The sequence below is a fragment of the Strix uralensis genome, chromosome 1, assembly GCF_047716275.1.
Source record: "Strix uralensis isolate ZFMK-TIS-50842 chromosome 1, bStrUra1, whole genome shotgun sequence".
NCBI classification, from domain to species: domain Eukaryota; kingdom Metazoa; phylum Chordata; class Aves; order Strigiformes; family Strigidae; genus Strix; species Strix uralensis.
This window is the reverse complement of record NC_133972.1, coordinates 55,098,924-55,115,694: the sequence shown is the minus strand read 5'-3', so window position 1 is coordinate 55,115,694 and position 16,771 is coordinate 55,098,924. Positions and strand designations below refer to the sequence as shown.

The 16,771-nt window shown below is 43.3% G+C and overlaps 1 protein-coding gene and 1 long non-coding RNA gene across 6 annotated transcripts in view; one reads left to right on the top strand and one right to left on the bottom strand.

Moving 5' to 3' along the window:
* The window catches only part of ZEB1 (zinc finger E-box binding homeobox 1), a 126,821-nt gene extending 124,730 nt beyond the window's left edge, over positions 1–2,091 (bottom strand). The window contains exon 1 of one of the 2 annotated variants that reach the window (XM_074867093.1): positions 1,974–2,091. In XM_074867093.1, the coding sequence (XP_074723194.1) occupies positions 1,974–2,031 (58 nt within the window). In that variant the 5' untranslated portion in view covers positions 2,032–2,091. Of the gene's footprint in view, positions 1–966; positions 1,067–1,973 lie in introns of those variants that run through there. The other variant, XM_074867101.1, reaches the window with a different exon arrangement.
* On the top strand, positions 847–16,048 carry LOC141942955 (uncharacterized). Of its 4 annotated transcripts, XR_012628789.1 has the most exons (9): positions 1,388–1,532; positions 2,165–2,251; positions 2,908–3,022; positions 6,631–6,708; positions 10,296–10,443; positions 11,702–11,792; positions 11,885–12,069; positions 12,182–12,333; positions 12,690–16,048. It is a non-coding gene; the product is annotated as an uncharacterized LOC141942955 (long non-coding RNA). The 4 variants fall into 4 exon arrangements; XR_012628790.1 differs by lacking the exon at positions 1,388–1,532 and adding an exon at positions 847–962 and having other exon boundaries at positions 11,885–12,333; XR_012628787.1 differs by having other exon boundaries at positions 11,885–12,333.
* Positions 16,049–16,771: the final 723 nt, after the last annotated feature.

Here is a 16,771-nt window from a genome sequence, read left to right as displayed (position 1 = left end):
GTTGATTTCAAAAGCTAGGTTTTCAGATAATTTATCTCTCAAGTCATCTGTTGATATGCTTTAAGAGTATGATAGTGGTATCACTGGATCTTTAAGAGGAAAATCCATTTTCTTTCCTGTTCAGGTAAACATGTTTACAGCTCCTGCACAGACACTGGGTGGTTCAGACTCACATGTCACACACATGTCGTCAGCAACAAGAAAAGCCCCTTTCTCTGATCATCAACATTTTTAATCAAGTAGAGAGAAAAGCACTTTCCAAACTTACCTTTAGCACAGCCAAATCATGAGCTAAATATAAATATTTACACTAGGACAAGGAATTAATAACACGAGCGTGCAAACAAAAATACTTTCTAGAAAACGCAGACAACAAAAATAAGAAACCCCTCCTAAGTTCAAAGCAATCAAATCAACTCGTTAGCCCCTGGAAAGGCCGTTATTTATCACCACGGTCCGCCCCAAACAGTCAGGATTAGAGAGGAGAAGCACCGATCGTGACTCTGATCTATTTCGGAGACCGTTCACTGCGTATGAAAACATCTCGGATCGCAGGCGAAAGCCTTCCTATCTGTGACCCTGCACAGGAAATGCCACATAAAACCTAAAATTGCCAAGGAAGGTTACAAAATCTCCTGCTTTACATCCTATTGCGAAGAGTCGCTACGAGGACCGAACTACTTCTCCATTTTCCAGAAAATAAGTACAGAGTGGGTGTTACGAGCGTTTATTCCCCCCGCCGTGTACCTTCCAAACGCATCTTAAAGTAACACACGTACTGAAGGGGGGGGGGGGGGGGGGGGGCGGGGGGGACACACACAACAAACCAAGCCCACAACAGCCCTTAAGTCCGAAACGTAAATGTAATTCCTTATATAGACTGCAGCAGTTGGTCACACACGCACGGAGAGCGGAGCGGGGGCCCCCGGCCAAACCGTTACCACCCATTATTATACAAACAGGTACCTCCGAAGCCAGAGGGAAGGGAAGAAACTTCGCCGCCCGCCCCCGCCGCCCGGGAGCAGCCCTCTCTTCCCCACCGCCCCGCCGGGACCCGGGGCGGGGAGGCAGCGCGGCCGCGGGGCGCCCCCGCCGGGGACCAACTCTCGGCAGGGAGGCGGCGGCAGGAGCTGCGAGCGGGCGGCGGGGCCGCCGGCCCCCTCCCGCCGGCCCGGGGCGGCCGCGCCGCGCTGCCCCCGCGCGAATCGCTGCGGCGACGGTGCCTCCCCCGCCGCCGGCAGCCGCGCTCCCCCGGTGTGCCCCCCCCACCCCCCCCGGTGACGGCTGGCGTCCCCCCACCGCCGCCCCCCGAAAGGCGAACGCCAGCCCGCCCCGCGACGCCGGCCGGGAGCGAGGAGCCGGCCCGCTCCCGGGAGAACGAGGGGAAACTCCGGCGGGCGGCAGCGAGGCGCTCCCGGGCGGGCGGCGGGGCGATCCCGCCCGCGGGGCCGGGGCGGGGGACACAGACACACACACGCACAGAGACACACGGCGAGGCGGGCGGGGAGGCCCCGCTCCGCCGGGGCGCGCAGGTAACAAGTTTCGGAGTTGGGGCGGCCGAGGCCGGCCGGGCGGCGGAGGCTCCCCCGGCGCTCCCCGCGGGGCTCGGCGTCCCCGCCCGGGCCGGAGGGCGGCGGCGCGGCCGGGGGGCCCCCGAGCCCGCTCCCCGCAGCGGCGGCGGGGCGGTCGCGGGGCGTGTGGGGGAAGGCAGCGTGTAACGGTCCCGGACAGGCGGCGGAGTGCGGAGGCACCGCTAGGCGGAGGAGGGAGGCAGGCGGCGAGGCGAGGGAGGCACCAGGTAGCGGATATAACGGTGCGGAGGGAGCCGGGCTCCCGGCGAGGAGCGGCGGGGGAATTACTTTCGCGCCCGCCCGACCTCCCCCCGCCGCGCTCGGGACGGCTCTGCCCGGCCCCCGCCCCGGCCCCGCCGCCGCCCCAGCGCGGCCGGGCCGCTGCCCCGCCGGCTGACTGACCGTTATTGCGCCTCGGGTTCGCCTGCTTCCTGCGCTTACACCTGGGGCCATCCGCCATGATCCTCTCGCTTGTGTCTAAATGCTCCAGTCACCTCCTCCCCCGCCCTCCCCCCTCCCTCCCCTCCCCTCCCCCCCGGACCTGGTTTACGACACTGGGTGGTTTTACTTTTACATCACCTTCCTACACCTAGTGCTCGGCCGGAACCTTGTTGCCAGGGGAGACGGGCGCTTTACGGCAGGACGTTTGAACGGCGGCGGGGGAAAAGTTGCGGCCGCAGGTACCGGCGGCGGCGGCCGCGGCCGGGGAGCCCTGGCGGGGCGGCTGCGGCGCCGCCCGGGGACCCCCGACCCGCCTTGGGGGTGCCTTCCCCCCAGCCCTCCGCCGCCGCCGGCGGCATGGGGGGGGGATCCCCGCGGGCCGGGGCGGGCCGGGGCGGGCCGAGGGGGCGGGAGCCCCAGGAAGGGGTAGGGGGGACGGGCGGGCGGGCGGTGGGCGCCGGCCCCCGGGGCGGTGGCGGAGGCGGAGGGGGATCCCCGCCGTCGGCGCGGCCCGCGGGGGCGTTCCGCCCGCCCGCCCCGCGCCGCCGCCTTGAGGGAGCGACTCGCCGCCCGCCTCCCGCCCCGCGGCCAGGTGCCTCCCGCCCCGCGGCCTGCTCGGCGCAAGCCACCGGCAGCCGCCCCCAGGTACCGCGGAGGCGGCCGGGCCCGGTGGGGCCGAGCCTGGCCCGGCCGCGCTTCCCCTCACCCCCGCGCCGGGCACCTGCCTCCGGCGTCAGAGCAGCGGCGGGGCTGTCACCGCCGCCGCGTCCCCGCTTCCCCCGGCTCTGCAGGCTGACCCCCCTGCGGGCTCCCTCACCGTCAGCCGGCCGGGGCGGGCAGCGCGGCGGCGTCAGCACGGGCCGATGCCCGTCGTGACGGTAATCTTGCGTTACAGGCGGACCGAGAAACACACGGCTGGAGGAGAGCGATGCTGTTCCCACCGCGTGTGAAATTGGTCGTTCTTGGGCTTTCCTTAACCGTACTTCCTGCTTTTACGAAGAGGAGAAGAGGTATAAAATTCTGTGCCTTGAAAAATACAAAGGGAGCCATTTTTCACGGATAATTAATAAACAACCTCCTTTTGGCTTAATAAACATATTTAAAGTATTAAAAATTAAAACATTACCATCAAACACTGTTTATTTACTCTTGTTTTTCACTTCAGGCAATAAAGTAATATAGTGAGTCTTCATTTGTTTCTAGGCTTTCTTACTTACTTCTTTTATTTTTTCTTATCCTGGGATGATTCTGTAGAATTTATAGTTTTGTGCTTCTGGGGAATTCTTTCATCCAAACAAATTGAATTTCAGTGAAAGCGTTTCTGTTAATGGGATACTTTTAATAAGTAATTGATACACTACCGAATTTGAGGCCTTTATTCTATGCTGTCTCCACGTGCTATATGTTCACACGCTGTAACATATCACCTCATCTCATGGAAGCAGCATAACATGTCTCTAGAAAATGAACTGTTGAACACCGACAGTTTGTGGAAGTAGCTTTTATCTGAGGTTTCCCCAGAAGTCGGTACAATCAGGAATGCTTAGAAAAGAGGTATAGGGCTAAAATGGATGCAGAGTTTGGTAAAGATCGAGAGGGATTTTTTCAAAATTAATTGTACTCTCAGAAATGTGCATGAGTTGTGGATTTGGGTACTCACATGAAAACAATTGTTGCCATTCTTTACCGGTACAAGTAATTTGTCTAATATCTCTCAAAATTGATACATTTAGGTGTAGTGTTTTTACATGTGCATGTTTACCCAGTGTGAATTGGCTGCTGACTTCAAGAATTTAATGAGGATCTGTCTGAGAGTTGTTAAAGAAGGGTAACAAATCAAACAGTACAAAGGATTTGATGGACTAGTAGAAGTCATTTAAAAGCATTACATTTGGCATTAGCTGGCAGTACTGAACCCCAAACACAAGGGTAGCTAAGAACCACAACATAAAACCAACTACAAGATAAAAATGAAACTTGCCAGCAAAATTTTCAGTGAGGGAATTGCGAAGTTTAAGGTAGAATCTCGTTTCTGTCCAGCTTTAATAGTTCAACATCCTTGCTCATCAAGTTTTTGTTGGGAAGACACCTGTGGCTGTGACACTGCTTGTAAACGAGGGCTTAAGGTGTTTTGGAATTCTTGGATGTTTTTATCATTCTGTGGATGAATTTAACCGAAGTATCACGTACAGGTTTTCATGCTAAGTTTTTAGTTCCTTAAAACTTGTCACGTTTTAGAAGGTAGTTGCAAAAATAAAAATAATAACGTATCTGTAAATATATTTGTAGATTTGTAACAATATTCCCCTGCATGTCCACACCAAATTCCAGGCCCCTCTTTTTAGTGACTTTTAAGTAGCTTGTTTTCACTGAGTTTTGTCACTTTTCACCTCTGGATAAGAACTCGTCTCTTTATTTTGAGCAATTAATTTTTCTAACAGAACGAGGAGAGAAACAGTCTCCTGGTATCTGCTATTGCTCTTTCAAATAACCATAGTGTCTGTTTGAGCATTAGTCTCTTGAGATTTCCAAGCAGCTAGGAGAAACCAGTGACAACTCATGCTGCCCATTAGTTTCTGAAGAGCAGAACTGAAACTGGCAGGAGCATTGCTAGCTCTACACTGCTATAGTTTTGATAAATGGGAAGAGAAAACCGAAGCAATCTTTGTATATGTTGTCTTTGATACCAAGGAGGTCTAGAAACTAAAGAAGCAGAGGATAGTGTTTTGCATCAAGTTATTTATTACCGCAATCACTGTTTGTTCTGGAAAGTGTCTCATTCACAACTTGTAAATAGGTATGTGGATGGGTTGGTTTTTTGGGTTTTGGTTTTCAGACTTTGATATATTTAATCCAAGCAACAGGGCGCATTACATCTTTGTATACAAAAGTTCCCATTATTTCCTGTGCTAAAAAGCATCACAATTAAGGATGTAGCCACTGTCAAAGTGTTCTGACCTAATATATTCTTCTAATCCTGGACTCAAACCCACTAGTTAAAATTTCTGCTATCTTTGTAGTGTTCTGCGACATATGAGCACATTGTATATGTAATTTAAACTGGTTTGTGCTGCAAGAAAGAAAAACCTGGTTTTCTTTATGGTGCACAGCTTTCAATCTGACTATCGGTCAAGGCTGCAGGAATTAATGAATGTACTAATTCACAAAATCTTAGCAAAGCAGTAAATTTTTTTGCATCCTCCTAAATGTGTCAGCCTCAAGAATACATTTCTTTAAAGGAGGAATTCTAAGACGGTGGTCATCCATAACAATTTGTATTGAGTCACACAATTTGTATGGGAATTTAGGCAACCTAAATAGGCATAATGTAGTTGAAATGCCAGATTGCACAGCTGCTGTACTTCACCGGTTTTGAAATTTATTTCCGTTGTCTGAAGACAGAAATTAAAATACTTCAGTAGTCACACTGGAATATGGATACTTGAAAACCAGCTAATCATCATTACAGATAGTTTTCGCTGTTTTAAAAAAGGTCATGTATGTTGTATTATGGTTTATGATCTCTTGACTATGTATTATTAAATAAAAGCAATCAGTCCTCTGTATGTCTACTCCTTGTTCACGTTTATGAGATGAAGTTCCACATCCTATCTTGAGTATTCTAGATTTAATGGTGTTCATTTATTTGAAAGAATTTGGAATTACAGTGGAAAATTGCTCAGTGATTTGTTTCTTGTTTCAGTTCTGGAGAATCTTTTTTTTCTGCTTTCCATTAGTGAAACTTGATTTTGACTTCCATGCATTTTCTTGGAATGTCAGTTCCTAAAATCCACTTTTCCATTGATGATTTTTTTTCTTTTTTGGAAATACACTTTTGCTCCTCTATAGAAATTGTAGTTGAAAGATTTACTAGGAGAACAGTGACCCAGAAATACACAGCTTGACTGCAGCTAGCTGAGGAACTAATCTTGAATAAAATGTGGATTTTAGAAATATCAACATACGGTTTTAGTGCCCTTCCAGATGGTCTTTCAATTTCTATTTTTGCTTCCAAGTGAATCTAATAAGTTTTGAAAGTGTACCCTGGGATGTTGTACAGACTCAAAAAAATGGTAAAGCCACTTGAAATTTGCACATTCACTTAGAGCGGAGTTTGTAAATATTTATCAAGAGAAATCACCCTTTTCACTTTCTTCAGCTTACATTTTTTTTTTCCTGTTCTTTACCATGAATTTATTTGTTCAGTTAAAAGCTTGAAGCTATGATTCCTATTAAACTGCCATGTCTTGCACAACTTGAGAAGGCTGTACCTGCTTGAAAGATTTAAGTCTAAGGATGTAAACTGCCATAAAGCATCAATGTGTACATAGCTATATATAGCTATAATGACTTGCATATATGCAATGACTTTTCAGAAATCTTTCTTGTTAAGAGAAAGTGTTTGTGAAGATCACTAAGGCCTTCAAAACCATTTTGTTTCTCTTGCTCTCCTTTTGCCCTGCTTGTTGCATATTGCTTTTCTCTTTAGAGCAGTAAACCTGTGCTGATACCTGTGTTAGGTTGGTATGCGGTATAATATCAATGTATGAAAACATATCCAGGGCCTATAATTCCATTTTTATGCTAATTTTAACTTTAGATGTGATCTCTGTTTCAGAGCCTTCCGACAAGCAAAAAAATTATTTTAGAGAAGGAAAAAATTTGAAAAGGTCATTCCACATTCTTCATCCAAAAGGCAAGTCTTGCGTGTTCAAAATGGAATTGGAATGCAAATTTGGGTACAAGCGCTGGATTGTGAACAGTTGTGATTTTATTGTTTGTTTTCAAAGTACCTGGAACTTCAGTTGAGAATGTCTACTTCAATACTTCAGTTTCTACTACTAGATGCAGTAGCAAAATACTGTATCAAAATATTATTTTTTGTTTTAAGTTACATCTGAACTTGTGACTGATCAAATTACAGTTGTAGTGCAGTTAGATTACCCGGTTTTATTAGTAGCACATTTTCCATTCATCTTTGTTTATGATGACTCTGCATAAGTGTCCTTATCCATTATATTATCTAATTAAACACTAATGTATTGTGAATATTTTCCCATATGGTTCATGTTTATTTCCTTCTGTAACTTACACTCTGTTTCTGATTTAGTTCTGCTTCCCAGCCCTCTTGCTGTTTGCTGCCTCACGGTTTTGTGCAATTGCTCATTTGGCTCTCGTTTGGAGTTACTGTCTTTGTTGTGATATCTGTACAGCTGGCTCAGTCAGCTCTTTAAATCCCAACTTAAAATTGATTTCTTAATTATTTCATTGCATATTCTTCTCACTTATATTTGTTTGTTGTTTTTTTTTTTTTAATTGCTGGAACACATTCTAATGCTAGATGTTCATTGGTTATCTCTTATTTGTCTTTTGGGTTTTTTTCACTGCAGAGTGCATAATACTTCTGCAGGAAATGTTTGCTAATATATAAAGGAAAGCTGTTGTTTTGGAGCTGCTACAGTTTTGGAGCTTGCAGTGTGAATATACAGAATTAACATAAAGAGAACCAGAAAAAAAGAATATGAGAGTCTACTACAACAAGCTAATACATACAGTTAGAAGTCTAATTTTGCTTAAGAGACCTCAACAAATCATCAGTCAATGCCATAAGGAGAAACACAGATACTGTAATGGTTGTTTTCTGAGATATGAACTGAAGCTTTGGAGTACTCGGCATACTTGGTCTGATTCTTCTATTTGGCAGGGTGAGGGTCTGTCTGGTAAATACAAACATATGGTATTGAAATGGACAACAGTATGTTTGAAACTCAGATGCACAGACCAAATTTGTTGGCACTATCGAGCTGTGTAAAATCTAGTGTAATTATATCTGAGTTTAGTTTACTGGAGCAGAGAACAGCAGTTCAGTGCAAGAACAATCATGTGTTGATAAAGAATTGGAAAGGGATTATGATTCTCATGTAAGGCTATGCATATCAGGAATTTTTGGTTGCAAGATCAAACAAGGAAAGCCTAGTTTGTATCCATCCAAACAATAAACTTTTATTTTTTCCCTTGTGGAAGTAAAAGCCTAAAAAGATTTTATGCGGGATCAAATAGAAAATGCCTTTTTAACCCAAGTATTAAAAGCTTGGTTTAGAGCAATTGTTACAAACAGAGCAGGAGGTCCCAGGGTTTCCATGAACCAAATGATTTGAAAATTCCCTTTATTAGGTTCCCTCTTCTTACTGGGGAGATTTGAATAGAGGTGTCTCTGGTGGGCTTTAGATATTCTGAAGAATCTCATTTTCTCTTATTGATGCTAACTGTCTAAGTACTGGAAGAAGGACAAGAGCTCCTGTGTCATCTTAAGAGAGGTACTTTGAAATATGCTACTCCTCTCACCACTTAGATAAATGTTCTGGCCGTTAGGTTATAATCTTTCTCTAGGTCAATCACTATTTTAAGTATTTTATAGAAACAAACAACATTCATCAGTACAGGTGAAGACCCAAATTGTGAATTGCATCATTTGTGAATGATGATGATTCAGATTTCTTTGAGGAGAGGGTAGAATCGAACCTTGGGTTTTAATATCCTGGAGGAACGCAGTGACTACTGGGATTTCATATTAAAGATGGATTACACCCAACATTTCATGCACGCAGAGCATGTTCTGAATGGCCCAAATCTGTTTCTGCAGAGCAGCCAGGTACAGAAAAGCCAAGCTTGAAGATCTGCAGGTGGTTAGGTAGAGAGAAGAGCTAGGCAGCTGTAGCGATGATCAGAAGCAGATTTTCATGTGCACAGAGAATTTAACTGAAAAATCCTGAGTAACTGAGACTAGCTAGAAGCTGAAAGCAGTAATGGAGAGCTTCATTTGGATTTCGATGCCTGCAGGATCTTGTCTGACCACTGTTTTGCAAATACATAGGCTATCTGGAGTAATAAAATTAAAATTTGATGTGTTTTAGGTAATTTTATTTTTATTTGAAAGATTCATTACCTATTTCAGTGGCTGGTGGTAGGCATTCATTGAAGCAGTCAATTTCTTACAGGCAATGACTAATTCATGTTTTGTAACCATACTAGGTGATCACGCGTGGGACTTTGGTGCCTTACATAGAGTTTTACTTCTGGGCTAGTCCCTCCAGACTGCCTTTGCAGTTAGTGAGGATCTAGTCAGTAGAGCCCGGTATACCTCACAGGCATCTAAAGTTAAGTGAGATGAGTCCTACCCCATCTCTTACTCTCGACACCAGTCCAGTCAGTGAGATATGTTTTCCTGCCATGAGGTTGTTGGGGTTTATGGAGATGACTTCATCTCTCTGCTCTAATTTTTACTCCCAGTTTTGTAGGGTGAAAAGTCCTAGAATTTGTTGCCTCACCTGCAACTTTTGCCGAGTATCTTTAGACACCGTTCCCCAATAAGGCCATACCAGCTCTGTGGATTTTTGCGTAATGTACCATATATCACACAACACCAAAGGCAACAAAAGCATTTATTATGGTATGAAAAAAAAGGCTTTTTAAAAAAAAAAATATTTGTAATCCCGCCAAATGTTTATAAAACATTGGGGCAGTCTTAGCATAGAGAAGACAACTCTGAAAACCTTATTCTGCAAAGATGTATAATTCAAAAGCTCAAAGTTTGTTCCTGAAACCAGGTGTGTTTGTATTTGGATTCATCACTGCAGAATCCTGAAGAAGAGGACAGAAGAAATTTGCTTAATTGTTATTAATAATAGTACTTGGGTGCCATGCCATTTATTCTAAATAATGTGAAGAATTTCATGGGATTCATTGCTAATTTTAGATGTGAGATTAATTTGCAAAATGGAAAAGCTCCTCACTACAATAGCATTCTTCACCATGAATCCAGGACTATACTTACTTGCACTCATCACCCTGGACTGCTGTATCTTTACTTGGTGATTGCTTCATAAAGACTGCTCTGCTCCTAAATAGTTTTTATAGGTTCTGTGATGTTTTTATCTTAAAATTGTTGCTTGCTTAAATGTTTATTCCTCAAGGTCTGAAAAATTATGTTCGCAACCACTGTTAATTTCCCCTATGAAAGGTAGCTTATGTACAACTACTTTTCAGAGTCTATTTCAAGACATTTTAACTACAGTCTAGCCTTAATCTGGGTCAGACTAAATCACAGTCACATTTTCTCTTGAATAATAATGCACTAAATGAGTTTTACAGCCTCCGAAACTGCATTTTAAGGACCTATGCATTGCTTGGGTCCCCATTCTCCTCAAACTGATGCATATTAATATGAATCCTAAGCAAACAGTTTTGATGCTGTTTTCCCAGCCTGTTTTTCCTGTGTTATAGTGATGGATAACCCTTTTTGTTGACTTGGGCAAGACTGAAGAAAAGAAAGCAAACAGACAAACCTGTCCATTGCTGTGACTACCTAGACTGAAATGCCAAACTCAGCAAAGAGGCTAATCTTCATGCATAGAAGAAAATGCTAGACAAGGTATCCAGCCAGCCAGGGATCACCAAATGTACCAGAGCAAAACCCATGGCTAAACTGAAACAGAAATATTTTATGTAAATTAATTTGTGTGTTTTTTTTCTTGCTTGCTACTTGACGCTGTCTCTCATGTCCTACCACATGAGAGCTCAAGGTGTCTTTTTTCACTAGCTTTTCTTACCTTTCAAAATATTAGAAAACATGCAAAACAATTTTAGATAACATTTATGGTGTATATCTGTTACTACGTTGCATGTGTTTGTATACACACACACACATAAAGCTATTTTTAAAGATTAGGAAGGTCACAAAGTCATGGGCTTGGCCTAGATTCATGATCTCTTGGTTATACCTGTATCTGCCTGCCCCATCCCTCCCCAAGAGATTACCACCACCATAGCCGAGGCTGCCATTCAAATCCCTATGTATTAGCAAACTGAAATCAGCAGTAGTTCAAATTAAAAGTACTACGCTGGACCAGCAGCTGCAGACTCAGTCTTTTTGCCATTTATTTGAAGTGGCTGAAGAGGTTACAATTTCCAGTTGTATGATCAGAGTTGTTTTCAGCTGCTCCAGCTATATCCAGTATGGATGGCAACATTACAGAATGGAAATATTAATGCTTCCCTTTTCAGCCACAGAGTTTTAATTTTTATCCTATATGATGTTAGCTACATTACTCCATCTCTTCCTGCACCTTGAGAAGATATGTCACTTGGCATTGTATTAATATATCTTTCCTGCTTGTTCAGAATAGTTCCCAATCCTAATCATGTAGATTATGCAAACCTCACTCTGAAGACAATCTTGGAATTTCCATGGAAGACTTCTAGGTGAATGTTTACTTACATTTGACTTACATGGTATGCAATATATGGAAGGTCATATATCAGACATGTTTCGTTCGTCAAAGTTGGCTTCCCAAATGCTTTGAGAAACTAGTCAAAATCACCACATGGGAAATTCCTTAACCAAGAAGAGCATTTGAGGATTCATTTGGACTTTCTTGTTCCAACAGCATCTACTATAATGATAACTACCAGCTAGGGGTATATATCTCTGCATCCTTGCAGGAGAGTAGCATGGGGGAGTAGGTAACAGAAAAGCTCCAGGTACTTTTTACTCCACTTTCCTGCTGGGAAAAGATTCAGATTTCTCCAAACCTTTTGCTCTTCTCCATCAGAATCTCAACAAACTCATCAGGAAGCTCTTTCTTCCTCAATTAAAAGAATGTCAAAACCACTTAATTTCCCTTTTACAGTCATACTTGGATCTAAATCTGCATTTGACATTTCATGCTACACCCAGTTCCAACAGATGTAGGCTCTGTGGCCTTACAATTAGGTACTATGGTAAGTGATATCTAATTTTAGGAGATGCCATATGGCTTTCCCTGTATTTTCCTAGATAGTTTATGAAAGGTAAGCATGCTGTTTCATTACAGAGATCCATCACCTCCTGAAGTCATGGGAAGGCTCATGCTTCCTCAAGAGGATCCAGTGCTCATTGGGCTGCAATCCATCACCAGATTATGTAGAGCCCTTCCTACCTCCTAGTTACAGATATGATCTCAAAAAGAAAACATAGTGATTAATTAATATCAGGACATATGATCCGGAGCCTGAGAATGTAAGTTTCAGGATGATGATGTAGCAGTCATTTTTCTATCTTTCCCATTCAAAGATGCCATTTGATTTTAGGGACTAGTAATCTCCAATTTTTAAGTCACTATTCATTTCAGTGTAAGAGACCTCTCTTCTGTTACCTGACCATCTGGGATCCTTTTATAAGAAAAACATCATTCCAGTCAGCTTGCCATATTCAATTGGAACATATTGAAGCAAGATGCAAAACAGTATCAGATGAAAGCTAAACTCCTCTGTTAGAAGATAAGTGAGTATAACCTTCCCGTTTAAAGAGAGTCAAAGAGTTTAAGAAATTACTGGCTTAGTGTTATACAGAAAATAATAAGGGGCAGTCATATAATAATAATAATATTAATAATATAGTTAAATATAATTACAATAATAAAACACACAAAGATTAAGATATGTTGATTATGATATACGTTAAGACACCTTAGGGGTTAAGATATACGTTGAAGAGACTGTCAGGTTTATCTCCATGCCTCTCCCATTAGGGATTAGATCACATTCCACCAGGCTAAAGGTAATCTCCTTGTTATCATTTTCCATTATGAAATTTTTGGTGCTGCTCTGTCAAGCTCTAACCATGTGTTTCCTAAACAGGGTTCATCTGACCAGTTGTCAGCCGCTCTGCTTACTGGCAGCACACCCATCACTCGGAGAGTGTTCCCTCCTCTCCTGACAGCGCTGCTTATCCAACTGTTCCCAGAGCAGGAATCTACAGAAGGCACTTAAAGGAGAGACAGAGGAGGCTGTTCCCCGGAAAGCAGTGCTCTTTGAGATGAGCACAAGGAGGTTTTTGGCCGGTGCCTCACCACATTCTGCTGAGTCAAGTCAGCATTAAGTGAATACAAATTCTCCCTTGGGAGTCCTAATTTCAGCTGAGGATCTGAGGAAGTTATGGAAGGAAACAGGAGGGCTGGAGTGCTTTCATAGCCTCTTCTTTTGAATATCCAGGAAACACACAAGGAGAGACCCATGACCCACAGCATCCGAGAACTGCAATTGCAGGCCATACCCAGCTTCACCCCTATTGATTTCATCCACAGGACTCCTATTGGAGAAGGATTTTGGGGGAGACCAATTAATCAGTAGCAAGTCCCTACAGAGTTGTCTGTAGTGGGCATTACTATAAGATTTGGCAGCATCAGTGCTGTATCTTTTGTACACACAGCTGCTGGTGCTCAGTGTCCATTTCTCCTTGCTTAAATTGATGTACATGGCATCTGATTATTTTATTTAGTGTATTTAGTATTTTGTAACAATTTATATGATTATGAGAGTGCTTCGATACAACTTGTTGGGAGCAATCAGCCTGTAGTTGCCCTTCATGCATCTAAGGGCAGTAAAAGGTAAAAAGCAGTTACGGTCCTTTCTTGGCGTGACACAGCTGAAATATATCTATCGCCCAAAACTTAACGGTAGGCAATATTGTCTGGAGTCGGCCGTGCAGATGGAAGGAGGGATGGGTGGAAGTGGGTGTCACTGGCATACAGCCCGCAAAGCTGCTCATGAAAAGGCAGAGAGAAGTAACAAGAGAAGTTAAAAATGTGCTTTGGGGAGAAAGTCCAGCAAAAGAACATTTTGGCAAAGTGCTGGCTAAAAACAGGCTTGAAATGGCAAGCAAAGAAACTGCCTTCTAGCGTTTCATTCCTGCTTGGTTAAGAGGAGCCATAAATCAGAGGTTTCTGAAAACTCTTCCTATTTGCATTTGATCGCCAACCGCTTCAAGAGCGGATCAGGGCACGGAGGGGTTTAGGTCAGTCCCTGCCTGCTGCACCCTGCCTGGCTCTGCCCCAGCGCCCCCGGGACACCCCTCTGCCAGCCCCCCCTGCAGCCTGGGGAAAGCACCCATTAGCGCCCCGTTCAGCAGAACAAAGCAGCAAGATCAGGTCGGAAGACCTCCTAAAGCATCAGCGGGTAATTAAGGATCGTCAATTAGGAAGAGCCTTGAGGCAGGATGATGACCTATGTCTGGGAAGAAAAGGTTGGGCTTTAAGTCAGTGTCAGTAGCCTGAGAAGTCTTGGGTTGGGTTTTGTTTGGGTTTGTTTTTTGGGGTTTCAGAGGATTTCTTCTTTTGTGTCTGTGTGTTTTTCTTTCTCATTTTAAATATCCTTACTTTATATTCCTGTTTTAGAATGAAGTGTTCCAAAATAGTGAAGCACAGATAAAGAACAAGAGAATTTCCAAATATTTGAACTAGTAATCATACCCTTTTGAGTACGAACTTTTGATACACGGTGTTACAAAAAAAACCCAATCAAAAACCCAGAGCTACCTGTAGTGGGACATCGGGGAGACCTCCCAGAAAATTCTCTGAAAATCAGCAGTGTCTTTATAGAAGTGAAAGTCCAATGGACTCTGATCTTCATTTTCTGACACACACTGCCTTGCTTTCAGCCATTTTTTACACTTCGGTTTTGTCCATCCACTTTCAGATGTAACTAATCTCCCCTGGGTGGTGATTCTAGCATTGCTGCAGAAATCGTCCCACTGCACATTCTGTAATAAAAAATACGCCACAACAGGTTATATTTAACAAGGAAAAGAGGAATAGAAAGTGGTACATCTGCACAATGAATATAATATAGCATTGACTTGGAATTTCCTGACTTCAGCAGTCCCTCCAAAATAATAATGCATTAATAGAATTACACTTAGCTTTCTGCTTTTAAAAGGAAAATATTTGAAAGCAAAAGTCTTTTCATCTTCCAAGTTCTTCTGGCTCTGTGTGTGAGATAGTGGAAATAACACAGGACTGTGTAACCACAGCAAACAAGTGGGGTGGGAATTCTGTAGCTGCTCGGCTGGCCCGAAGCAGAGCGGTAGTGAAGGAGCAGACTGGATTTTGGATTTAATAGGTGGATTTTTTTTTCCCCTCTAAACTTCATTCATTTCTATGCAAAAAAATAAAATTACTCTGTTGTAGGCAGAACTGGTGGTGACCTATAATTAAGGATGTCTGACATTTCCATTATAAGAGGCAGGTTTTATTTGGCTATCATTTCAGCTGTTGGTTGGTTTAAATTTTAACTGATTAGGCAGGAGTTTCCTTTTCTGGGTATTTTCTGCAGTCTGACTTTATTGAGAGGGATGCAGTAGAGAAAGAGTGAGAAGTCCAGCAAATTTTTCATCAGTATCCATAAAGCAATTAAACAAAAATACATTATTTTGACCATACAGAGAAGCTCTAAACTCCTTGCTTAACATTTGGCAAAGAAGTCACCCTCTTTTGGGAAGTCTTTTCTGCTTTCTGTGGAAAATCTCAGCTGATACATAGGCAGTAGAAATGTGTTCAAATTTAGCACATGGATGTGCAAAAAAAAAATTTAAAAAATCCATCTACTCCAAGCATGCTCCAAAACAGAGACAGAATTAGCTCACTGAGGAACACTTGATTGATCCACCAGTAAAAATGCTGAAAGGCAGCAGAAATATGTACATATTTAACCTCCCAGCAATTTTGACTTTAGTGGGGCTTAGCTGGTGGAATGTATAAAGTTATTTTTCTTCCCTGTTTTACCAGTAAAATTCCCTAATATAGACAATGTTTCAGAAGTGTAGACTTTATTCTCTCTCTTCTAAATGAATTTTGTCTTTAACATCAGTGTAAAAACAAAAATACGACCCTCTGACTCACTGACTTCTTCCTAGGTGTTTTTCTAGAAGGCATTATCAAATGCTCTTTGGGAACTGACATTTTTAACCATATCAATAAAAATACCTATGATGTGTAAAGATGACATAATTTGGGGATCTTGGTCAGTGGAAATCAATTGACATTATCTGTATATAGCTCTACATCTTAGCTCCATTCTCCATTAAGTTCAGTTTTAATATCCAGCCTGTTGCTACCAAACAGGGATGTTATTGATGTGCCATAGTCAGTGGCTCTGGTTCTGAAGCTTCCTCAATGCTCTACTGAAGTAAAAATACCTTCTGCTCTTCATTGTCCATGTATCCTCCCCCTATAGTTTTTTTTTTCTCCTATCATCAATAAAATCTTCCAAGAAAAAAGGTGTAGATTTACCATTACTGCTGGTAAAAAAAAAAAAAAATGGCCTTACTCTTGTTTACGGAAGCAGTGCCAATCTTTTGTTTCCATGATAAGAGAGCAAATGTGTTTGTTTTCCTTTGCAGGTTACTCGGTATGTCAATAATTTAAGATATTGGGTTTTGACACGTCAGTGTTTTCCTGTGGGAGTATTTGGAGCTTAGTTCACAAAACATCAGGTTTTAAATAAGACATATTGCTCCTGGTTTGGAAACAGCTCTTAGAGGTGGGTGTACTGTACACTGAACATCAAGAGGCCTGACTGACTGGCTAATGCCATCATTGCCAAGACTCCCCAAGACACTGGTGGATATTGGGTCAGGCCCTAGAGGTTATCTGTCTTCTTCCATTTAACTGGAGGCTTAGAGCAAGCCTGAGCAGCTTTTCCTGCGGTGAGCTTAAGCGTGGGATCAATGCAAACACATATGTTCTTGTGGCTTCTTTGGACCTAGAAAATCCGGTGGGAGTATGTAGGCAACTTAGTCGTGATAGCTGCAAGCTGTGAGCATGACCAGGGACATTGCAGAGCTTCAAAACCTTGTTGAAGACTATGTTAAGGTTAATGACATCGGATATGTAACTGATTTACAGCGTGCTGAAAGCATCCCTCCTATATAAGATATAGAAGAA